This window comes from Zonotrichia albicollis, chromosome 3 (genome assembly GCF_047830755.1).
Source record: "Zonotrichia albicollis isolate bZonAlb1 chromosome 3, bZonAlb1.hap1, whole genome shotgun sequence".
NCBI classification, from domain to species: domain Eukaryota; kingdom Metazoa; phylum Chordata; class Aves; order Passeriformes; family Passerellidae; genus Zonotrichia; species Zonotrichia albicollis.
Genome location: NC_133821.1, coordinates 48059831 through 48084608, shown reverse-complemented (window position 1 = coordinate 48084608; position 24778 = coordinate 48059831). Strand labels below are relative to the sequence as shown.

At 42.4% G+C, this 24778-nt stretch overlaps 1 protein-coding gene across 3 annotated transcripts in view; it reads left to right on the top strand.

Annotated features, from left to right (window-relative positions):
• The first annotated feature begins 5162 nt into the window (after window positions 1–5162).
• The window catches only part of AGPAT4 (1-acylglycerol-3-phosphate O-acyltransferase 4), a 69149-nt gene continuing 49533 nt past the window's right edge, over window positions 5163–24778 (top strand). Inside the window, exons 1-3 of one of the 3 annotated variants that reach the window (XM_005486491.4) lie at window positions 5473–5613; window positions 15231–15351; window positions 19496–19726. In XM_005486491.4, the coding sequence (XP_005486548.1) occupies window positions 19549–19726 (178 nt within the window). In that variant the 5' untranslated portion in view covers window positions 5473–5613; window positions 15231–15351; window positions 19496–19548. Of the gene's footprint in view, window positions 5614–15230; window positions 15352–19495; window positions 19727–24778 lie in introns of all 3 variants that reach the window. The other 2 variants (XM_026793085.2, XM_074537350.1) reach the window with 2 other exon arrangements.

Sequence of the window (24778 nt, the reverse complement as noted above, 5' to 3'; positions counted from 1 at the left end):
GAGCTTTATGAATCATTAGTGGGCCCTACTAAAGTATAAAGATTAAAAAATTACCCAAATCTGCTCTTCAAATACAGACTACACAGAAATTGAAAAAAATTTTATCTACTCTCCATATGAAGACCCTATATAAAGACTGTTGCTTAGTGATTATTCCTAGCACTCAAACCATGGTTTATCCCATAATTTTCTTGGGAAGTAGACCCTTCTTTGGAAATAGCTCTTTTTATCCCTTCAGATAAAGCTGTCTTTACAAAAGCAGCATGTAGAAGAATATGGGGCGGAGACAGCTACAGCTGGTGAGACAAAAGTTGAGTCCTGTCTTTATTTCCAGTATGGTCAGCATGGTGTGGGGTTGGTGAGAGGATATGCACCAGGTAATGTGTTATTCAGTGAGCAATGTATGACGATGGGTCTTTTTCCTGGCTCTTCTTCAAAGTTTTTTAAAATTACCTTTCCAATTCTGTGTGATTGAACAGATAATCAAACACTACCTTCAATGTAAATTTGACAATGGATCTAGAGTTGTTACCTGGCAGAATGAAGATGAATGCTCTAAGTGTGGCTTACAGCTGCTGTCTTTTATGGCTGGGGTGAGGATACAGGCTTTCACAGGGTGAGGACACTGCTACAGAATTAAATACAAGCTAGATCAAAAAGACCCCACTTATTGCAGGGATTGCCATTTTACGTAAATTTGTACAAAGCTCGAAATGGCAGGCTCACATAGCTCATCTCTACACACTACTGTGGCATAAAGCAGCCTTGTTCTCATCATACTGAAGTAGTTATTTCCTCTTCTAGGTGAGGAAATGTACATATGCAAGCAAGAAGAATAATAGTGTGATTTGTTTCTGACTGTAAATGTCTCTGTAACTACATAATGCAAACTAGGTATTGCCCTTGAAGACCTGGAGAGCAGCCAATGTGCCGTGCTTCCTTGATGTAAACAGTTATGCATAAACAGCATTTCTTTTTACAAGGTCTGTACTACTCCAGCTTCCAAGTGTTCAGACCAAGATTCTTCTTCTGCAGCTCCTTATCTGAGCTTTTCTGCAGTTTGCTGAGTACCCTCTAAACAACCCTTACCTTTGCAGCTGCAAAGAGATCTTCCCTCTAAGATCTGAGAGGAATTCCACCCACGCACACTCATGACCATGCCCGTAACAGATGTTGCATCTCTGCACTTCCAAGGTGCCATTGAAGCCCTCACCGTTTTGTCACACTCTGAACCACGCTTAATCAGAGCTGCAAGGTTTGCTCCTGTCATGGGGTGGGTGTTTGTATGTGTGCGAATGTGTGTGCACATATGTCTGTGTGTGTCTAGAACATCTGCTTTGTCACCTGTACACGTAGGTATGCATAAAGCCAGTCACCAGAGTCACAAAGTTTCAGCCCAAAGTGGCCCATGCAGAAGTCTTCACTTTAATCAAGTTTTAAGAAAACAAGAAAAACAAATCTGTGGCATTTGTAGTAGATACATATGTAAAGAGAAACAAAGGATCCTCTCCTCCTCATAGGTAGACTCAAGTTGAATACTTAAAACAGCTACAGAAATAATATTTACATGTGTGTAAGGAGTATTTATTTTGTGGGTGTCAGTAGATATGAAAACATTTGCTTAATTTTGAAAAGAGTAATTTGGAAAATATTTTGTATGGTAGGATCCTTGGTATTTACTAAAGGAATTGTATTCTTTAAAAATTATAAAGAATTTACATAACTGATTAGTAATCGTAGACTTGTTGCAGAAAATAAAGCACGCTGAAAGAATAAATATGTTCAAAGAAACAGATTTTGGCATCTCAGTCAGTATTCTTTCTGTAGGACTAGACTTTGCAAAGGGTCAAATTGGACAGTCTGGAGCTTAAATTCCTGTAACTCGCCTCACACAGCTCTTTTGCTAATGCTTATTCAATTAAAGAATGAGTCTATTCTAAAATTAACTGTGGCCACAGGGTCTAGTATTAACAGGATGTTTCCATTTGTGAGTACTGTGTGGCTTCTTTCAAGGGAAGTGGGAGTTTCTGTATGAAGCCAGTGGATCCACTGTACAGCTGAGGTAGAGAAGAAGACAGCAGATGTCACAGTTGGGGTTAGTCCACACAAGAAAACCTTGCCCAGAAAAATTAATTACACAGGGAGTAGGTGTGATTTTCAATACCACTCCGCCACTGGCCTATTTAAACTGGTCCACCTGCAGCTGCATTATGACTTCTATCATTACTGCAATGCATTGCATCAGTTTTGGTTTCCATACTTAAATAAACTGCCAGCTTATATTAACCTATGTATAGATATTTTCATGCGGTTTCCTAGTGGGAAAGGATTATGCAGACATACTATACACATCAATCCTTACTATAATTCCTGGCTGACCTTGTTAGCTGATTTTAATCAATCCCCAAAAAGCAGCAGAGATCTCAGACACAATTACTTTCCCACAGTTTTCATAAAGACGGATAAGCCAAGTACAGGAAAGACTTCCTGTTATTGCTGGCATGAGGGACAGCCTGCAGTTAAGCCTTTATTACACTCAGAAGAGGACCATTATGAATGCTTTTAAATGAAGGAAATGAGCCTTTTATAACCCACACCTTATTAGATATTGGAGATTCTAACCATAAGACATGAAGCAAGAGCAGATTGGACCTCTTGAGCCCAGCTGCTCACGGCAGTGTATCCCAGTATATCCCTATGTTAGTATCCAGCCTATCAGTTTGGCAGCATCCAAAGCAGGGGTGCTGCCTCTTTCCTCTACGCTGGCATAAGTGGCCCTGCAGAACTTTCCAGGAGCTTTTGCCTGCAATAAAATTTCTGAAGTCAAATTCACAAGTCATTTAAAAGTGCATGTGGTGAGCAGGGTTGGGTTGGGCAAGCAAGTAATTTTGCTTCAGCCATGATAGATAGCTGGCTTCCTCACCGATTGGAGTGCACACCTTGCCCAGGGGGACTGGGGAGGACAAGGGTGTTTTGGGATTTGTTTTTGTGGTTCTGGTTTGTTGTTGTTGTTGTTATCATGTTTTTGTTATGTTTATTTTTTTTCCAGGAAAACTCACTGAAAATCACCCATTTCACACAGTGATGGATACCTGGGACACATCATTGCCTGGTTCAACTCTTGAATCTTGTCCAATGCAAATAAAGTATTGCCATACCCACCAGCAACAAGGAAAAAACTGCACTGAGGGTGCAAGCCAAGCACTCAGTACAAAGAATGCCAAAATTGAGACACACTCCATTCAGTGCTCTGGAGGGCAGAGCTTACAGAAAGAGAATCTGATTCCTTTTTGTCCTCCTTGTTCCATCACCTATAAAATACTCAGTGAGAACATCACAAGGCCTGCTCTTAGCACAGAAGTTTTTTCTATGGGCTTTTTAGTCTCAGTCATTACTATGGTATCTAATAGCTTCATAAGACTTACCTTTCAATCCCCAACTTAAATAAGAGGGGTTTACTATTCATATATTTCTCGTTAGTCTTTTGAAAAACAGATGTATCAAAACTAGAATTTGCCCCTCCAGTGGAAAGTTTTTTCACATGTAAAATGTCCATAAAGCCTATTACATTCAGCTGCAGCTTAACACTAATGAAAGCAAGAAGACAGATTTTTATTATGGCTTCACAGAAAATCAGAACATACAAATAACCAGCTGCAGAGAGTTTGGTTTCAAGGAAAACTAAGTAAAACATGTTGAGAAACTATCACACAGCATCAGAGTGATGATTTTTGGAGTCTTGGCTCTCAGGATATTACCTAGATGATGAGTAAGACACCTTGGAGTAATATCCCAAGAATCTGTATGTGTAGTACACAAAGCTACTTCAGGTAGGTGGTCGGGGATGCTTTGGACATGGCTGTGCTACAAACCCAGCCATTCTCCATAATTAAGTGCCTCTTTCATGGATTTTAATTTTTTTTCCCTCTGCCTGAAATTAGCCCTTTTTCAAAATGCAGCCACAGGGTCAGACTTTTAAAATATGGCTGGAGAAACTCCCTTTACCAATCTCTCACCACATAACAGCTCAGCATCTAGTGAGCTAGATTCAACTCCTCCACGACCAAATGGGAAGAAGGTGACTACACCTTGACTTCCTGAAGAGTACACTCAACACACCCCATCAGCAGGAACCTGTAAGGGCACTGATGGCACAGTTACATCTTGATAGCCCTCACCAGCCTTACCTGGGAGCCACACACATATGGCCCATGGGCCAGAGCTCCACTTAAACCCAGGCGTGGCCTTTAGTCCCTGTCAGAGCTTTCTAGTAGATACATGTGTGTTTGGTTTGGTCTCCTGCCTTGTTTCCCAACCCTATTGTAGCTCCTTTTCTACCCCAGGGCTTATTGTCTGCTGCTCTTTGTACAATCTTTAGAACTGTTTTGTTGCTGCATCTTGTCCAGGATTGTCAGTGCTGCCACTGCCCTGCTCAGGTACTGTGGCAAAGTGCTCTGGCCAGGGAAAACACTGCCTGTGGCATGGCCACCCTCAGCTCCAGGCTTTTCCTCCCTTGAGCAGCAGCCTTGCTATTGCTGCTCCCTAAGAGCAATAGTGCTAATGATAATCACAACAATAACGATAAATGTAATGAAAAGGAGAGAGAGGAATAAAGCCTTGGAAAAAAAGTGGTGCACAGTAGAGTGCTCAGCACACACTGACTGATGCCTAGCCAGTAGCTGCTGACTGGAGTTAAACCACGACGAGTGTTTAATTTGCCTTCATCTTATATTGAAGATAAACAGGAATTCTATGTGGCTGGTATGGACCGGGACTGTAACAGGGCTTTGCTTTGTCCAGCTCATCGCCTGCCAGCCCCCAGCCTCAGGAGCCCTCCAGCCCCGCTATAACCAGACACCCAGCAGCTGACAGTGCTGTCCCAGCGATGTGTCATCCCAGTCACCATCACCTTCCAGTGCTTTGGGTGTTTATAATAGACTCAGTTCCTGCTGTTCTCTATTCATAGAAGCTGCCTTTCACCCCACAATCAGAGCCTGGCAGCAAATGTTTGCGTTGTCACACAGAGTGAATATTGTGTGTCAGGGTACTCGGTGCTTGGATGGCTGCCACGGCATTTATCTTTTTCCACAGCATCCAGGCCGTGGAGCTCCTTTTTGTTGCCCGGTTTCTACTTGAAGGGTCAGACAGTCACAGGTGCGCGTTTACCCCGGGAAAGGATGACGAGCACTCAGCTCCGACCAGCGCCGGCGACGCTGAGGGGACCGGCGCAACGCCGCGCCCCTTACCCCGGCCGCCGCTTGCCCGGCTCCCCCGTCCCTCCTCGGAGTCCGCGGCCCTTCCTCAGCCGCGCCGCGGCACCGGGAGCTCTCCTACACCGCTCCGGCGGCGCCCCTAAGGTCGGGCGACGCCGGTGCGGGGAGGGGTCGCCCCTTCCCACCGCCTCCGGAGGAAGTGACATGATGACGGCGGGAAGGGAAGGCGAGGGGGCCCCGTTCCCGGAGTGGAGCCGCCCGGCGGGTGGAGCCTGGCGGCCCCGCCCGAGCCGCCCGCCCGCTCCCGCCGCGTGCAAAGTAGTGGCAGCCGGTGCGGCTCGGCCGCCGCCCGCTCCCGGCGCCCCAGCGCGGCACGCGTGCCCAGGCCCGCCGGCGCCAGGTACGTGCTCTCCCCCTGGCGCCCTCCGCGCTCCGCAGGTGCGGGGCCACCCTCTCTACTCCGCCCGGCTTCGCTGCCCCGGGCGGACAAACCAGCCCCGAGCCAGCCCCTCCCTGGCGCTGCCGCCCCCCGGCAGCCGCTGGCGGGGCGGGCGGGAGAGGCGGGCGGTGGGCTGCGCGTACAAGTTCCCTGATTTAGTTGCCGCCGGGCTGGGTCTCCCCCGCCCGGACCCGCGCCGTTTCTCCCGCGGCCGCCGAGAATTTTCCTGCCGCCTGCGGGCCCCCTTTGTGTGGCGAGCTCTGCCCGCGCCCGGGTTTCCGTGGAAACGGCGGAGCTACGGCGGCCCAGCCCCGCCGAGCCCCCTCTGCCGCGCCGGGCGGGCGTGCCGCCCCTGCCACTTTCCCTTCGGAGCTGGCCGCCCGGCGCGGCTGGCGGTGGCCGGGCACGGGGCGGGCGGTGCGGTTGCCCCGGGAACGGGCCGGTGCCATCGCCCCGAAGGCGCCGCTCCACAGCGAGCGGGCGCGGTGGGCTCCGGAGCGGGCGGGCCCGGGTCGGTCGAGGCGGCAGTCGGTGAGCTGAGGCGGGGAGAGGGGCAGTGTGTCTCCCCGGTGACGTGCTCACGTGTTGGAGGAGCTCTGCCTTTCACCTATCGGAGTCTGTTCATAAAGATGTTTAAGCGGAATTAAATAATGGCCGCGAACTGAGTTAAGGTGTGTCGGCTGATACCATGTGGTGAACGTTATTTAAATAACAAGTAATGCTTTTTAGCATTTATTTCAACAAGTGAGCACTCACTCGAACGACTGAAAAGACAGCCCATGAAAGAGTTTGTTTCAGCAATGTCACCCCAAGACGTCTGGTCCGTATCTTTGTTACACATCTCTAAAAGTAGTGGTTTAAGTCCCTGTGCAGACATCTAAGAATGATGTACCTTATGCAGGTACTTGTGTGGGAGAGAGCAGCCTTGCTGCTACATGAAAACTGGAAGTGCTTTACAATGAGGTAGAAGGATGCCAGAAACTCTCAAACAAAAAAACCTAAGCATATTTTTTTAAAAGCAATGATGCCTCTGGCCCAGGAAGTCGTTGTACCAGGCGATTGTAGCCTCAGCTTGTACTGATGATGACTTAACGCTAGAGTGAGTAGCAAAAGAATTAAAAACTGCTGGAGTAGAGAAACTGTTGAGAAACAACTTAAGCTGAAATTTGCGGCCTTTTGTTTTCTCTAACTCCTCATGTGAAAGATAAGATTTGGTGTAGACGTACAGAAGTCTGTTTATATATGCCAGGACTACTTCGGTGTAAAGACTGCATGGATCAGTAGAATAGTTGATGTGCTCTAAATGTTTGCTGTCATTTTCTTTCTCTAGCTGGTTGTATCTGGTACAATACTGTGGTTTTCCAAACACAATGGATTGAAACACATATTTACTCACTTTAGAAATTTGTGTAAATATTATGTGTAGCTTTCCTCTTCCCTGTTAATGCCTGGATAAGCTGTATTGAAAAATGAAACTTAACTGTGTTTTATGGATATCAGGGCCAGGTTTCATGTGGAAGAATATATTGGGAAGCCTACAGAGAAGAAAGAACATACTGCAAGCTGCTTATGGATAAAGGTTGCTTTTAAGTAAAGTTTAGCTGTGTTGTTGGCAAGCACTGTAAAAGATTTTAGTAAGTGCCACACAACAAGGTGGAAGTAACGTATTCTAGGAGTGGAGAAATTGTACAGAGAGGTTAGCAATTGCTCAGAGTCACAGAACAGAGAATGCTGCGCCCAGAGTACAGTAATTAACTGTGTTTCTTGAAGCTCAGTAGGTGTCATTTTGGTGGGAGGTTGTTTTTACAGTGTCTTGCTCTGTTCCAACACAAATGCAGAGGTGCTGAAGCAGTGTTCATCTCTCTCGAGTGAGGTGTGCTCTCCTGGAGTCGTGCTTGTACATCACTCACAGTCTAATCGACTTACTGTACCATAACAGACAGGAGCTCTGTAGGAGAAAGGGTCTTTTGCAGATGATGGATGAGAATCCTACAGCTGTACTCTGCCCTGCTGAAAGGGGTGGATTGTTTTTTCTGTTGTGAACCCTTGATTTTACTGCTGGAAGGTGAAGACTGGGCACAATACCCCTTAAAATATCTTTTTGCAGGAAGACACTGTCGCAGCTGTGCTGAGAGTAGCAAGGTACTATTCTTGTGTTGCAAACGAGCACGTGTGAACCTTAGACCCTGTATTAGTAATTTAGTCTTAAATTTTAAGAATTCAGATTGCTGCTGCATGATATGGAGCGCCATTTCCCTAGTGGATATCATCACTAGTACTGCTGTCTGTGACACACTTGTCAGTGTGTCCTGATAAGGGAGCAGGGGGGCAACAGTGCATAGTGAGGCACTGTAAATGTACTTTACTCAGGAAAAGCTTTTGCAGCTGTGGGCCTTGCTTATCAGGGAGAGCATTATACCAGTCAGGGCAACTGTCTCATCAGGTGTGTTTGATTCAGCTGTACTGAATGCAGTGGGCATTTTGTAAGGAGAGTAGAAATGTGACAGAACAGTACCCTGTGTGCTTCGATGCCTTTCAGCACTGGTTGTGGCAGCTGAGGGTGTGTTTTTACCCTGAAGTGCTTTATCTGTGGGGTGGCCTTGCCCAGTGATTCATTTTGAGATGTTTGGGAAAGTTTGCTCACCAGTCTGTTGTTTGGTGGTCTTGGGCTAATTAACATCTGACTGTGCTGAGTACCCTCATCAGCTCTGACTAATGCTCGTGTGCTGCTCAGAAATGCTGACTCACTTCGTTTTCGTGCTTTCCCCTGTCTTCCTCCAGTGCCTCGAACTAGAAAGGAGATAGGGTCCAAGGTAAGGTCAGAGAAGGATGAAATTAAAATGAATGAGAGTAACTGTGTGTTGTGGCAAGGATGAAGATGCTGCAAAGACCCCTCTTTGATAACGTGAGAGAAGTATGATAGCTGCAGTGGATTTGCTGAAAAGGCACATAAGCTATGTGTTAGGAACTGAGCAGAGCAGTGTAGCAACTGTAGTGGGCCCACCAGGAGATGCTGGGTTATGGTCCTGCTAATGGTCTGTTCTTGACCTTGAACTTAAAGCCTTTTTACTTCTTAGGCCACTGTTTTGACTTTCTGCCCTTCTGTCTGTCGTGTTATGTTCTGCCACAAAGAGCTTTGCACTGAAATAATTTTCTGCTTCTTGCAAAAGGGCTGACCCAGCTTGAGGTTTCTACTGTAGCATAAATAACAGGAACAGGGAAAGGTAATTAACCAGTCCTAGGCTGGAAAGGAGTCAGAGATAGAGGTCGCTGAGAGAGGGTTTACTTCCCAGAAGGTTAGGAGTTGCAGGCAAAGACAAGCACGCTGATTTCAGTTGCATGCAGGACTGTTAGTATCTGAAAAACCTCTGATATGCACTAGATTTCCTTTTAATTGTACCAACAAACTTAAATTTCAGTCATGGCTTCTCAGCAGGATCCAGGTGGATGTAAAGGTTTGTCCATGCTGGTTCGGTTGGCAGATAATGCAGGTTTTTTCTTCTGTTGGAAAAAGGATAAGACTCAACACCTACTGTTAAAGACGGGGAAAGAAATATATTTGTGGGGAGTCAATATGTGGAAATGGCACATGGATTTCAAGTGACAGCTACTTTGTGAAAGTTAAACTGTGTCCGGCTTCTCTCACTGTCTCCACGTTATCTGTGTCTTCACACATTGTAGTTTGCTGCTTCTTACCATGTTTTTGAGCATTTTGGAAAATAGTATTACTGCAGATACTGCTTTGCACTTCCAGAAGGTCTGGAAGCATTCTGCCTGCAAGCAGACTACAATTGCTCTTGAATAATTTATGAGGTTCCCCCCTTCGAGTCACAGGTGATTCGTCAGGAGTTAATTCTGTGATTCTGTCTCACTGCATGTTTTTTACATGCCTGTGCCTCTGGGTGTGTGCATAAATACTGCATTTCACCCAAAAAGACAGAAAAAAGCTTCATTTTGTATTTAACCTTGTAAAAGTATCTCAAAATACTTAAAGTAAGCAGGAGAAATGCTCAGAGCCAGGCTTTTAAAAGGACCTGGGTACATGCAGTTACTCAGAGATGTTGTAGAAAATCCAGGTAGGTGTTGGTGTATATAATGCTTAGCTGAGTGCAAAATTTATAAAAACGTTCCTGGATTTCTAGCTGCATGTTTAGAAGCTGTTAACATCTGCACACTTGCCATCCAGTAAAGTAATTGCAGTCAGATCAAACATTGTCTCTGAATGATCTTGCTGGATTCTTAAGGTGGTTTTTACTAGCCCTGGCTGTAGGTGCTGAGAATCCAGCATCATTAATTAGTTGCATCACATTTAGCTGTTTTGGAGTCATGATGTTTGCTAAACAACAAAGACAATTTAAGCTTTTTGAGAGATTTCTTCTGGCTTCAACAGATTTTGAATCGGATCCAAACTGAAACCTCCCTTTATTACTGGTCCCCGTGATAAAGGCTTTTATTCTCTGAAGTTCTCAAATTAAATCAGGCTGTTAGGGGACTGATGGTCAGGCAGAATGAGGAGGTTGAAAGTATTCCTAGTTCATACTGTGGCAAAATAGTTCTGAACACTCCTGAGGCAGAGATGAGCGAAAACCGATGTAGAATGTGGCTGCTGATATGTGGGTAAAGCTGTCACCATGTTTATTTGGGTTTTTACCTGGCATCTGGATGTCTGGTTGTTTCCTGTGTAGGTACATCTGAGCCTTTCACTGAAGCTGGCACCTTATTTTTTGGACCCATGCCACCCACATCTCAGCTATAACATGTTTTAAGTATTGGATGTTAGGTCTTTGGGGCAGGAGTTGGTTTTATTTGAATAATAAATCTGGAAGCTTCATTCTTCAGTTAAACTATTTTTTACAAAAATAATCATTAAACAGCATTTAATGGATAAGTACTAATATCCTGCATATCTCTGTCTTGGTGTGGCTACATCTTTTGTATGCACTGTCATTTCCAGTTTTGGGATGTGATTTTCATAAAAGAGAGATTCAGCTGCTTTATACTCTTCAGCATCATATGATAGAATACAGACAAATTAAATCAATACTTAAAGGTTAAAAAAAGGCCTTGTGAATCTTTTTCTGTGTAGTGTTTCCTTAGTATTCAAAGAGCATACTAATGTTGTTTCATATTAATTAAAAATATGCAAATGGCTTAGCTGAAGGAGACTGTCTCCTGTCACAGAAGGTACAGAAACCTAACAGCTCACTTGGAGCTGTAGTCAGATAATGGCACTTCTTGTTTCCAGCACAGTTAACAATGTCTTGTGATTTGTACTGGAAGCTTTTGGATTCCCTCCTGGAGAAGGTCAGTGCTGTTTTCTCGTACTGTGTGACTTAGAAGCACAAAGAATGGGGTCTGTGCCATGTACCTGTTGCATCTGTGGCAGCAGGGCTCAGACCTGGCAGGCAGGAGAGCGTGGCTGTCTCCAGTAGGGGCCATACAGCTGCTCAGAGAGAGGCACCACGTTTGAAGTTGTCGCACTGGGGTTTTGGGGACAGTAGAAAATTTGTTATGGCCCACAGCTCAGTGGTGGAAGTCGCGCTTGAAACCAGCAGTGCTGTCACCGTGATGTATTTCTCAGCTCAGGGACTTATGCCCAATCTCTGCCACAACTTTTAAGATTTTTGCTGCCACAAATTCTATGTTACACTGTAGTTGCACTTTCTGTTTTTTTTAAATAAACAAAACAACAAAGCCACATAAGTTAGGAATTAGACTCCTAGAAAAAGGCTTAAAATTACCCATACATTACCCAAAATTACTAAAATGTAACTCACAATATCAGAAAATATAAAGAAATCTTTATATGGAAGTGAGGAAAGAAAGTTACCCTTTTCCCAATGCTGATGATTTTTATCTTCCAGTTGATGTCTTTGTAGCATCTATCAATGCCTTTAATTCCTTCTAAGGGTCAGAATAATAGGGAAGACTTGTATTTGTGTGCACACACGTAATAGTGCCCACTTGGTGCTAAAGTTGTAAACTTGTAGTTTATGGTACAGAACCATCCAAGCTGCTGAATACTTGACTTGGATTTCTTGAGGAATGGAGAAAGGAAGGGAAAGCGGAGTGCATTAGATCAGCACATACATCCTGGGTTGTGCAGGAGCAGTTATACCTATGGCAGCATCTGCTTCTGCTGAAGGTCCTTGTGCGATGTGTCCATTCCATCTCTGCTCTCTGTGTGTGACCTTTCAAAAGGTTCAAGGCAGATGTGAGGGTAAGCAAGAAGGCAAAGGAGTGTGAAAAGTACCATTTTGTGTTGAAAGCTGGAGTCTGGGGAAGTGGCAGGTTGTGGTTCTGCTGTTGGCTGTTCTGTGGATTTACTGTGTACCTTTCACAAGCTCTCTACCATGGGACATTAGAGGGGAGCAGCAACAGGGATCTTTCTAGGTTTATTTCACTAGTGTCTTCTCAATGGCTGTAGCTTTTTCTGTCAAATGAGATGGATAAGTACAGGCAAAAAATGGACAAAATCCATAACTGCTTTCTAATCCTATATACATGAAGGATTTGATCTTGCATAAAGAAATGGATGTGCTCATGTTAATAAGTCTGCTTAGAGGTTATGAAACTCTTCTGCCTGGATACAACTGCTTATATGTTAGAGGTGTGTTTGTCTGTTGCAGGACTGGAGTTGGGAGGCGATACTTTTATAATCTAACTTTGCAACTCATTGTGGGTAAGAATAGGAGGATTAAATATTTGAAGCTTTGAAGTAAATGTGATCCATGTTTCTGTGTTGCCTCACATGTAAACGTGGTTTGGATGCAGGGGAAGAATTTTGTCTCTTGAGACTGTATAAGCAGTTCCTGTACCTTGTGCTGGCTCTTTGTGTTGCTGTGAATATAATTTATAGTTCTTAAAACAAGGTGAGGGCAATCAGTGGCATAAGCTATGAGCCTTCATAGGAGTGGCCTTCTTTCTAAAGCTTATCTCTTATCAAGGGAATGTTTGGACTCCCAGCACAATTTTAAAAAGCAGCCCTGTTTTTTACCAGCTCTTGAGTAATCCTTTGTCGGCCTTATTCCATACCCCCGTTTATTTGGGCTCTTTTAAAGGAAATGTTTTTCTAACAACCACTGAAGAACTCAGTAGTTACTCTTGTGTTGGATCTGTTCCTGAAATGCCCAGTGTAGAGGTGATGAGTGTGCCCTTGATGCTGGGTGAGTATTACAGTGCAGGTGGCAGCATCCTGCTGTACCACCCCTGCTGCCTCTGTAGTTTCTAATGTGTTCATTTCCTGTGTAAGGACTGATGGTGTGGATCTCACCCTTGAGAGATTTTTCTTAGGCTGTGCATTGAGGATCAGTGCCCTAACTAGACTGACTCTGATCTCTGTACTTCAAATGAACAGTTTCCCCAATTTGTCCGTGACTGTTCTGTACAAAATTTCAAAATTTCATGTATCATAAATGCAAAAGCATCTCTGCTTACGGACATACATAGGTGTGTTTATATTTGATAAGGCTTTGTTTGTTGCAAACATTCAGAATCAGTAATTTAACAAAGCACCTGCACTTTTGCAGGATGCCATAAGTCATTGTAGCGACTTTGTGCAAGCATGTTTGTAGGGGTTTGTTTTTTAGAGTGCCAGATGACAGTAACATGTGGGTCTGGTTACCTTTGATTAACCACTTAATGTTGTCCATGAAAACAAATATTAAATTGTCTGTGAGCATGTGATGTAGTTGCATGTCATACACCCTTTGTGGTTATTCACCTCAGTCATTTTTGAGGAAATATCCAGGTTGATTTGTTAGTGTGACAGCATATCCCACATCCTGCTTAGATTCTCAGTATACTTTCTTCTCATTTTTTTACTATTTAGTCCTGCTGTCTTGCTTAGTCCCTAAGTTTTACTTTTGTGTGGTGCTGCCCTTGTAATCTGTGCAAGTGACTTGTTAGATCAATGGACCAAGTTAAAGTAATGAAGTAAGAAAGGAAACAGAGGGCCTGAACTCACTGGTCCCCTGTGAACTCTCAGACTGAACTCTGATAAATTCATCTACATCTTGAGTATCTTAATGCAACTCTTTTTATTTTTTCCAAGCAAATTGCAGATAATTTTGCTTTATATATATTTGTAAGTGTAGATATATATATGAGTGTATTAAAGTACAGAAATCTGTGTGGGAATCAGTTGAACAGCAGCACTTGGCATTTTGGAAAGAAGCAATTTGCCTTACAGTGCTATTTTTGTGAACTTCATGTTCTGCACCCGAGATAACTGATATACTTCACCCTCACGTATTTTTTGAGGATCTCTTTAGAAGCTTGGAACAGAAGTGCTTAACTTCAAGGGATTTATTCTTTCCAAATAAATACCTCCTCTCAGCATCAAGCACTGCAGTCTCTAAATGTTGCATCTCTAAGGAGTTTTGTATTGATATGTGTTTAAGTTCATCTCCCTTCTCCCTGAGTATTTCATGCTTCTGGAAAAAGGAGCAAGACTGAACTGCTTCTCACCAGAACTTGGGCAGTTGCTCCGCATCTTTCCCGCTCCTTCCCAGACTATGCATACCTCTCTCGAGCTGCTGTCATCCTCCTCACCTTGCTGTATAAACATTGAGTCTAACCGGAGCTCTGCTATGCCTTTTGCAAGTAAGGTATGTGTACACAGAGGACTTGTGTCCTGGTAGGCATGCAGAGTTTGTATAGCTGTTTTCCCTACATTAGATCACAGCAGGAGGAAAATTTAAAAGGGAGAAGGGGAAAGTATTATGCTGCAATAACCATTTGAAAACTCCCAGATTAATACTTCTATTTCTTCAGTTGACACTCTGTTATGCAAATCATCTCTCTGCTCACTAGAAGATAAACAGTAAGTCAGTTTTATAGCAAGTATATAAATTTGAACTTCTAGATCTTGCTGGTAGATGGTATGTATTCTTCAGCTTTTGAAGCAGCCAGACTGACTGATCTCTCCATTGTAACAATGTGTAGCTCAGTAATGCTGGACTCCTTCTAAAAATCTAAAGCATTTCTAAGTTCTCTTAACTTTAGGGAAGCATCTTAAGAATATGCTCAAATTATTCTCCAGTTTGGCAATTTTTGGAGAAATTGTGGTGCGTTGACCTTGGCTGACTTGGTTTGCATCAAACTGTTCCCTTACTCCCCTTCCTCAGCAGGACAAGGGAAGAAAACAGGACCAAAAAGTTTCTGTGTTGAGGTAAGGACAGGGGGTCATTCACCAGTTATCATCATGGTCAGAACAGACTTTACTTGGGGAAGTTTAATATTATTTATCATCTGCTGATAACAAAGAAGGGCAGTAGAAAAAATGCTCTAGGGGGAGGTGGAAAGTGATTAAAACCCTAATTAAGCATGAGGCAAATAGATAATTCTTCCTCCAGATTTGGGGTTTTTTTGGTGTGGCATGTACAGACACAGTCTCCTTGCAGATGAATACACACCTGGATGCAACCTCACTTTTGCTAGCTTGGTGCTCCCTGACCAAAAGAGAAGAGCACAAGGGCTTCCTGTGACTTGCTTTGCTTATGTATTTCTTGTACAGCAGCACTGTTAAAATATACTCTGATGTATATGCAGTGCTGCAATCTGTGCTCTTTTCACAGAATCAGTGAGGTTGGAAAAGACCTCAGAGATCGAGTCTAGAGTCTGGGACAGAGCACCACCATGTCAACCAGACCGTGGCACTGAGTGACAGATCCAGTCTTTCCTTTAAACACCTCCAAGGTGAGTGACTCCACCACCTCTCTGGGCAGCCCATTGTAATGTCTAATCCCCCCTTCTGTGAGGAAATTCCTCTTGGTGTCCAACCTGAACCTCCCCTCGCACAGCTGAAGACTGTGTCCTCCTGTCCTGGCTCTGGTTGCCTGGGAGAAGAGGCTGCCCCACCTGGCTGCACCCTCCTTTAGTGAGTTGTAGAGAGCAATGAGGTCACTCCTGAGTCTCCTTTTCTCCAGGCTAAGAACCTCCGGCTCCCTCAGCCGCTCCTCACAGGACTTGGGCTCCTGACCCTTCACCAGCTCTGTTGCCCTTCTCTGGACGTGCTCTGGCGCCTCAGTGTCCTTGTAGTGAGGGGCTCAGAAGCGGGTGCAGTACTCAATTGTGGCCTCACCAGTGCCAAATACAGGGGTTTTGGTGGCGACTGATACTGACTTAAAAGGCACTAAACTGAAGCTGCTTAATCTGACCTGATCATATTTTCATAATAGTCTTTGTAACTCTTCCATCCAAGAATCTGGTTTAGATGACAAAATGCAAGAATAGGCGTCATCATCCAGTGGGTTGTTTTTAACTTGGAACAAAGCATTTGAATGCTGAATCAAAGACTAGATAAAAGTGAAAACTTTCATGAAAGCTTGAAATATGTACTGAAGAAAAAAAGATATAGTGCTGACTTGCCTTTCTTTCTAAGTGGGTGATATCAGCTCAATCTAGATGCTGTCAGATACATACCGTGTTGCTTTCCACACTCCATTAACTCTATATACTACATGAACTTTGGAAACAGTGGGTGGCACTTCTTTGCTTCATTTGTGTGCTTTCTCTAAAAGTGCAAACAGTTGTGAGTTTTTTGTGAAATCTCTAGCTGTAGTCTCAAAACACTTACTGCCTTGGAAGTATGAAATAGAACTGTTCATTGGCAGCAGCCTCTGCTGGCATAGAGTTCTTCACTAGGCATATCGCTTCTGTGACCTCCTGGTCAGTTAGTCTAAGCAGAAGGAAATGCTGACAGTAGTTGAAGTAGAAAACACAGTGGATCTTGCTGAAGATTGGGAATTGGAGAGAAAAGAGTTAGAATGAACAGTCATGTAATTTGCTTTTAAACCTGAACATGTGACCTCTTAGTCACATGAATAGATGCTTGCTGACTTGGTCCCTAAACAGACATTTGAGGTTTGAGTCTTCTGTTCTGTGTCCAAAGGAAAAGTGTTATAAAGAATGTCTCTGTCTGGGTTAGATGCTCTAGCTAGCCATTTTCTCCTAATTAACTTTAAGGAGTGTTTGATAGAAGAGAGCTTCTTGGCAGCATTCTGATCTTAATAGCTTCTGAGAAAATGCATTGATTGGCCCTTTTGTTTTTAAAAGATTGCTGTAATTTTCAGTCATTATCTATAAGGAAATCACTAATTTATTAAACCAGCATCATGGATTAAGAATTAAAGACCTGACTCTTTTATCACTTAAACTGGTGTTATGTTGATCTTACCCAGGAGGACTGTTAGACAAAGTGTAAGGTATTCCTGTGGACTCTTAAATGCATGTTTCTAGACTTCATTCATAAGATCAGAACTGATTTTTTTGTTACTTGTACCAAGAATAAATTGCATTTTTGGAGTTTGGGTAATGAAAACAGAAAAATAATCTTATGAGTTTATGTCTGAGAAACAGAAACTTAGCTACCATTCCATATACAATGTTTAGGTTGCATATTTTATAGGTAGTCAAAACAGAAAATTTCTCTGTGTAGTTCCCACTTTTTGGAAAAAAAATAATTTAATCACTGTCTCTCATTTCTTGTTCCTTTTGCAAGCAAGTTAGGTTAGCTGCCTTTGGATGGTACTGCTTAAGTAGATTTAGTTTGCCTTAAAACAGCTCTCTGAAGCTTCACGGTTAAAGTAGGAAAGTGAGGAGTTAATTACTTTCAGACATGCCATTGTGGCTTAATAAAATTGTAAGGCAATAATTATGTTTTATCAAGGTTATCTCATATTTGTTTATTTTATTTCTGTGAAGTTTTAAAGACACAGCAGGAAGTAAATGATTCACATAAATGTAACACTTTAATAAAGTTGGCAGCTGTTAAAAAGGTAACAAAAAATTACTGGATTAATTGGTGGACAAAAAGACTATTTTTGTTACTAAGTCTATCTGTCATCTGCTTTCTAAGGTAGATTTATGTTGATTATATCAAATAGGGAGTTTTCAGGTCTTCACTAAGTAAGCAGTGCTCTGGTCTTTATTTGTGGCTGCTGTTTTTGTGCTTTATCCCATGGCTTACTGATCTGTGGGAATTACCTTAGTGTGATTCTGTGGGATAGAATTAAACAGCCAGACTAGCACAAAAAAACTTTCTGATCATTTTTAGCCAAGGACAGTAGGATAAACCCAGTCATCAGGGTTTTGGACACTGTGGAGTCTTTGAAACCATCCGCTTGCAGGTAGCTGGTTGCTTCTGTTCTGACTGTTTTAAAGAAAGTTTCTGCCTTTTTATTTTTAATTGTTTGGCTTTGTCTTCTGAGTGTTCATTGGACAGATTGGAGAAGAAACATAGCAGTGGTTCCTGCTAGACAACATTTCTCATTCTGCTTGGCTTTCAAAAACCAAGCCTTTGGTCAAAGCCCAAGCTAGTAAATTGTCTGCCACCCTAAGAATTATAGCTTTAATAGGAGGGTTTGTTAAAGCTGGAGAAGCTTTTTGCGAGTATCATGGCAGTGGTTACTACAATGAATAGAAGCCTGTTCTACCATTCTGGTGTCAGCTGTGGTACTGAATAGTACAGCAAGATAAAGGGAGCAGAAGGGCACATTTTGTCTGCTAATAATAGGCTTGGGACTGCTATAAACTCTATATATAAATTATGCAACAATACAGATTGTCTTCCTTAAATTTTTCCTCATCTTCCTTGTGGTTGAAAATCTGGCTAAATAACTTCCGAAGGCTCTGCAGCAAATCTTGTGTGTGCTCTTTGATGTGGCGAGCAGAGTCAGCAAAGGGCAGTAGCAGAAATGTTTCAGGTCACTGATCTAGACTCAGTGCCTCACATAATGGGGTCTCATATAAACTAAAAGGATAGGCATAAAGATTTTTTTCATCAGTTAATTCCCTAGGCTGCTGACATCTGCTGTTTTGTTATTGCATGTGACTGGCACATTCAGAAATACTGTCTCAGGGCTTCCTCCCTGGGAAAACTCTTCCATGCCTCAGAGTGGGAAGCAGTGCAGGAGTGGAACAGGATGGCAGAAGCACCTCCTGTCTAACTGTGTTCAGACTACTGGGGGTTGTGTTTACTGAGAGATGTGTGTTCATTCTAGTGATGGTGGGGGGAGGTCAGTGTAATATTTGATAGGTCAGAATACTTTGCAGAGTACATTTCCTCTGAATGCTCAATTGCTAAGGTTGGACTGGACCTTTCCAAAATTATACAAACATATCACAAGTAACATGAGAATTGATTGCTTTCTGGAAACACTTCTGGGTCATGGGTTAGTACTGTTATTGATGTTTCATTTCTGGGTTTATGGATTATAACTGACAGAATCAGTGTCAAGGAATAATTGAACAAATTGCATGTATTGTGCATAGCCAAGCTTTTATTCTCTTGCCAAAATCAAATGTAATTGGAGTATGAGAGGGGAAGAAGACAATACAGCTAGAATTAAGGGGCTGCTGCCTCTTGTTTGGGGACCATGGCCTGTAGAGAAAAGCACATCTCCTAACCAAGCTCTAAAGCTTGCATTTACTTTGGAGCTGTTCTTGAAGATTACAGAGGTGACAGTGTATGTCTCATGAAGTACAAACAATTCAAATAAAAATACAGGTTCATATCAAAACTGTTATGTAGTTCAAAGCAAAATATTTGCTCGTATTTTATCAATAAAAACTTTATAGAAGAGTATTGTAGTCCATGGAGTGGAGTCATATGTTCACAGGTTTTGCAGAGTTAAGACTGAAATTTAAGAATTTGTTTCCAAAGCCAAATGTAAATTGGTTCACAAATACAGTATTCTCTTTATGTTGTAACTTTTGCAAATACTGGCATCAGGCTTTTCCTACAATAGCCTTAACTTTAAGTGTAAGCATGAAGTTTGTTTTAAGTCAGTCTATAGAGATAAATGCACTCTGTAACTGCTGATACTGTTTGGTTTTGCAGGTTGTCTTCTGAATTTTGTGTCTGAAGGTATCCTCTTGCTTTCTCAGCAAATCATGGACATCGTTGGCTTTCTGAAGTCGCAATTCATTTGCCACCTTCTGATCTGCTACATATTTATAGTGTCAGGACTGATCATTAACTTCATTCAACTCTTTACACTTATACTTTGGCCAATCAACAAGCAACTGTTCAGGAAGATCAACTGCAGGCTGGCTTACTGCATTTCAAGCCGTAAGATTTCTTTTTTTTTTTTTTTTTTTTTTTTTTAAGTATTTTTATATTTTGCCTTGAGGGAAATGGTAGAAAATTTCTGAATTTTAAAGCCTGTATAAAGGTCATGTCTGCTTTCTACAGCACCTGTACTTGTATGAAGAGATATATGCCTTAATGAAATGTCTTCTAGTGCTGAAATGTTTTGCTCTTTTTTAGTGGGATACTTCCTTGACTCAGTATGTTGAAGTAAGATTGCTTCTCATTTGGCTATCCATCATGTTTCCTAAAACCAAATGAGAAACATTGACCTAGTAATGCATCTCAGCAAGTTCAGCTATTCAGCTATTATCTGTAGGCTTACAGTGTTAACCAGTCACTTCCAATAATGTTTTCAATCTTTCTATCACCCATGATTTTGTTTATGATCTTGGTTTAAATGTTTCCTGTGCAAATCCTATTCAGGACTGGGAAATAACAGGAAAAAAAAGGAAAAATGTTTGATTTCATGTGCTTTTTTCTTAGGCCAGTTATAAACTGTTTTTTCTTTGAATAGGATTTCAGATATTCAGCTGCATCTGTAAGTATTTAGTATATGCATGTAGTTATAATGCAGAGTACAGCAAGTAGCCTGTAATCATTTGAAAGAAGCAGGGATTGAAATGATACTGATTTTTCTGGGAGCATGAGCTCAGGATGTTGTAGGAGGAGCAGACCTTTGACTGCAGAGATGTGACTGTTTACTGGCACTTGATGAAACAGGTAATTCCAGTGCAATGAGTGACAGCTGTACCCATTTGTTTGTTCTCTGTTAGAGGGAGTGTAGTGGAATCTTCACCTGACAACAGTCAATTATCAGAGCATTTGCAGTTTTCTTGTTAATATCAGTTTGCTTATATATTTGCTTTTAAAGAGCTGCAACTGCAGTTTCAGCAATTTTATTGTATTGCTTGTTCTGACTTCCACATAACTGCATTAATGTACAGCAGAGAGAATTCTTCACAGAAAGTGTTATAGAAATGCTAATGTACGCACATTCAGTATTGAGGAATGTGTTGTTAAATGTGTCCAGCTTCCAGAGAGATTTCCCTGGGCTTATCTGAACCTCAGAAGTACTTTCTTAGAAGAAAACTGTTGAAAAATGCATGCCTTTGTTGCTCCCTACAGATTACCCAAGTGTGATGTCACTGTCAATGCTAAGTGACTTATGGATGTTTTTGTACTGGGGAAAACAACCCTCCAATACAGCATTTAACAATTGTGCTGAAGAAATGCAGCAAAATGGTTTCTTTCAAGTAACCTTTTCTGCTATTAAATGTTGTTAGTATTCAAAACCAGCTGTGAGGTAGAAATTTGTCACATGCCTCAACTTGGGGGTCACTAGGCATTATTTATCTTTCACCAGTGACTCTGATGAGTAACGATTCAAAGCATATTTTTGAAACATGCTTCTGACTTAAATTTCAAGTGCGTCAGAGTGTATAGTCCCAAATAAATTTGGGATGCTGTTTTATTATTTCTGTAATGGTGAGATGTTCTTTGTGAAAAATTTCTTCTTTGCTGTCTGTGTGTATGTCCCTGAAGTATTGAGTTTGCAAGTGCTATTCATTTGCATGTGCAGAGACTGGTATTGAACCTGGCCAGGTTTTTACCTTTTGCCTGGCAGCACAGTGTATGTTTGAAGCCATAGCATGTAGAAGATACTGTACAGCTGTATATAGATATATATTATTATTTTTCATGCATTATCTTCTGGCCCATTCTTGCTTTTGGCTACTTGGTGTAGAGAGAGCAACTATTCTACAGTCTTCAGGCTGAATCCTTCATTTTATCTCAGTCTAGTCTGATCTGGGGAATGGGCAGTATGGAAGAGGGAGTAATCTTGAATGCTTGTCCTTGGTGGGGCAGATGGCTTTGTACTCAGGGTTGTTGATCTCGTCTTCAGTGTTGATGCCATTGGAATAGATTGTGTTGTCAGGTTTTTGCCCCGTCATGCTGAGAACAAAGTATGTCTAGGTTAAAGCCATTTATTTTAGCTTTACAACAGAGCAAGCTAGCATTTGATGAGTCACCCTTATCTGAGTGATATTTGGAAAGGGGAAAACAATAGTTAATTTGAAAAACTATTTCAAAGAACTAAAGACCAATTAATCAAAATGGATGTGTTTTTGGGGGCCACTGATGTGCTGATTAATAAGTGAGGTCTGTATGGGTCTGATGAAAGTTATGGAAACAGCCTACAGTTGGAGACAATGAGGTTCAGCATTGGAGAATATAAAGGTGTGTGCTTTTGCGGTGGTGGCAAGAATCATGTTGCCTTGAGAGCCTGATGCAGCCTGAGTCACCAAGTCAACCAAAGAGTGAAATAGAGCAGACATGGTTTAATTGAAAAATGAAATGAAAGCAGCAGTTGTCCTTAGGTCCTGCAAGTTCAGTTGTTTTCCATTTGATGTCAAAGGTAGAGATAAATGGCTCCATGAAATTGGAGAGTTATTTTGTCTTTGATGCTGTGCTCTTTGGGCAAGTTGGAGGTTTTTGTATTTCAAGTAGTGGTATTTTCTTACACCTTTTTTTGTCCTATCTCCTTTCTAATAAAAGAATGTAATATTCTCACTTCCCCTCGTGCACTGTCTGCTATCATGATGCATATGGGAAGCTAAAGTTCTCTTGTGATTAATGACTTGTCCTCAGTTGAGTAGTACAGCTTGAGTTGGGGTGCTTCTCTGTTCACGTGGATCAACCAGACTAGCTTGAGTTAAAGTATCCATGGAATCATGGAATCACCAAGGTTGGAAAAGACCCTTATGATTGAGTCCAGCTGTCAGCTCAGCACTGCCAAATCCACCTCTAAACCATGTCCCTAAGAGCCACATCTACACATCTTATAAATATCTCCAAAGATGATGATTCAAATCCTGGGTTGTTTCAGTGCTTGACAAGCCTTTCCATGAAGAATGTTTCCCAAATATACAATCTAAACCTTTCTGGGTGCAGTTTGAATCCATTTCCACTTGTCCTGTCACTTTTTACTTGGAAAAAAGAGGCCAACCCCCACTTTACTACAACCTCCTTTCAGGTAGCTGTAGGGAATGATAAAGTCTCCCCTGATTATCCTTTGTTCCCTCAGTTGGTCCTCATAAGCCTTGTGCCCCAGGCCCTTCAGCAGGCTCATGCCGTGATCTGGCTGCATGGAGTAGCTGTGGTGTGGTAGTTGAGCACAGGTAGTTGAGTGCAGGCTGCTGCTTCTCTGCCCTGAGTCGGGCACCTGCACTACAGCTTCTCCCCATAACTACTGACAGCCCAGAAGGCTAAAGCCACAGACATCAAACTTCTCGTCAATGCAAGTTAAAGAGCTAAATACCTTGTTTCCAATTTGAATTGACAGAAGGATTAACTAGAGCAGCAACTTGCTTTTAATGAAGCAGGGCAGGTGTAATGGCATATACCAAGTTGCCTTCAGCAACTGGTGATGAGAAGTTATTGCCATTATTGTAACCAGTTGTGAGTCAACAGGGTGAGCTTAGCTTCTCTACTGACCTGCTCCAATATGTAAGAACATTAGGATGCTCTCCAAAGGGTATGTTATCCATTCCCCATATTGCAGTTTGGGTTGCTTTTATATCTCCAAGATACTTCTCATACTTTACTATGAGTAAACACGTCCTGTTTGATCCTGTTATTCCATTTGACAAATACATACAGAATAGTGGTTAGTTCTAGTGCTATGTCCTCTGTATGTCTTGATCTTTACTGAAGAGTGTTGTTGAAAAGAGTGGACATCCAGCTTCAAAAGAACAAACTTTTGTCTGTGTTGGTCTTGAAATGAGCCAAAAGATTGCTAAGGGTTATGCACCTTCTTTCATGTTGAAATAAACAAACCAAAAAACCTCCAAACAAAGAACAAAAGAAACCACACACACAAGAACCTAATAACCCTTCCAAAATAAAAACAGGATACCAAAATCTTAGGACTTGTAAATTGCAAAAAATATTTTCTGGCTTCAAATATATATTCATGGATAGGTTCAACTGCCTGTTAATCCACTTCCCTTTGGTAAAATGACAACCTGGATAAACTCCCTCGTACTGAAACCAGCAGAGTGCACCCTATTAAGGAAATTGAGCACTGCAAACCTCAATAGGGTGATACCAATAAAAATTTCAAACATAAGTGTGCTTGGAAGTTGGCATAAGAGCAAAGGTTGGGCAAGCAATCAATCTTAGGTTTTATTTTTAAATATTTTAGGAACATTTTGTTCTCAGTTTCTTCTTCTAAAAGACAGGAACCAAGGTAGGAAGCACTTACTGTGGAATACATCACAGTTCTCATAGATGCTGTTTGTGCCTGAATTGGAAGAGCTGGGAATACACCTTACTCCTCCCTCTTATGTCATAGCAAACCACCACAAGGGGTGCACACAGCTTTTCTGCAGTAGCTTGTACAGTTGGCCAAACACATCGAGGGAGCAGGTAGTCTTGGGTTTCGTGCCATATGTGCACATGGCTGCACAGCTTGCTGGGCAGTGGAAAGTGGTTTGTACTTCCCAAATCAGTTTGTGTTTGCTTGGCTGTTGAAGTGCAACCCCAGGCCAAGCACAAGACTGTGCTGGAATCCTGTGGACTGTTCAGGACACGTGCCTAGACCGTGAGAGTGGGACATACACGTACAGGGTACGTGGCTTCTTTAGAGGTGCTGAGTGGAGGTATTTGCCTGTTAGTAGAGCAGTGTTGTTATCTTGTCCTCTTGCTGCCACTGTACTGGGGGAAATGAGCTCCTGTGCCTCCAGGGTGAGTGGCAAAGTGGCCTCCTGCTGACTGTGCACCACGTGAAGGTTGCATAAACAGCACACCTGGCAGTAATGACATGGTCGTGTGGACATGTGCACAAGGGCCTTAAAAGCAACCAGCTTAGCTTCTAATCTGCCTTCATAAATAAATTATAGTAGTACTAATACCTATTGTTATGCCATGAAAGGGATGCTATTACACCTCTGGGTAAAGTTACACTATGTAGGCTGCAGTTTGTAGATCCTGCTGTGCAGAAGGCCCGTGTTTGCACTGAAAGGGGCACCC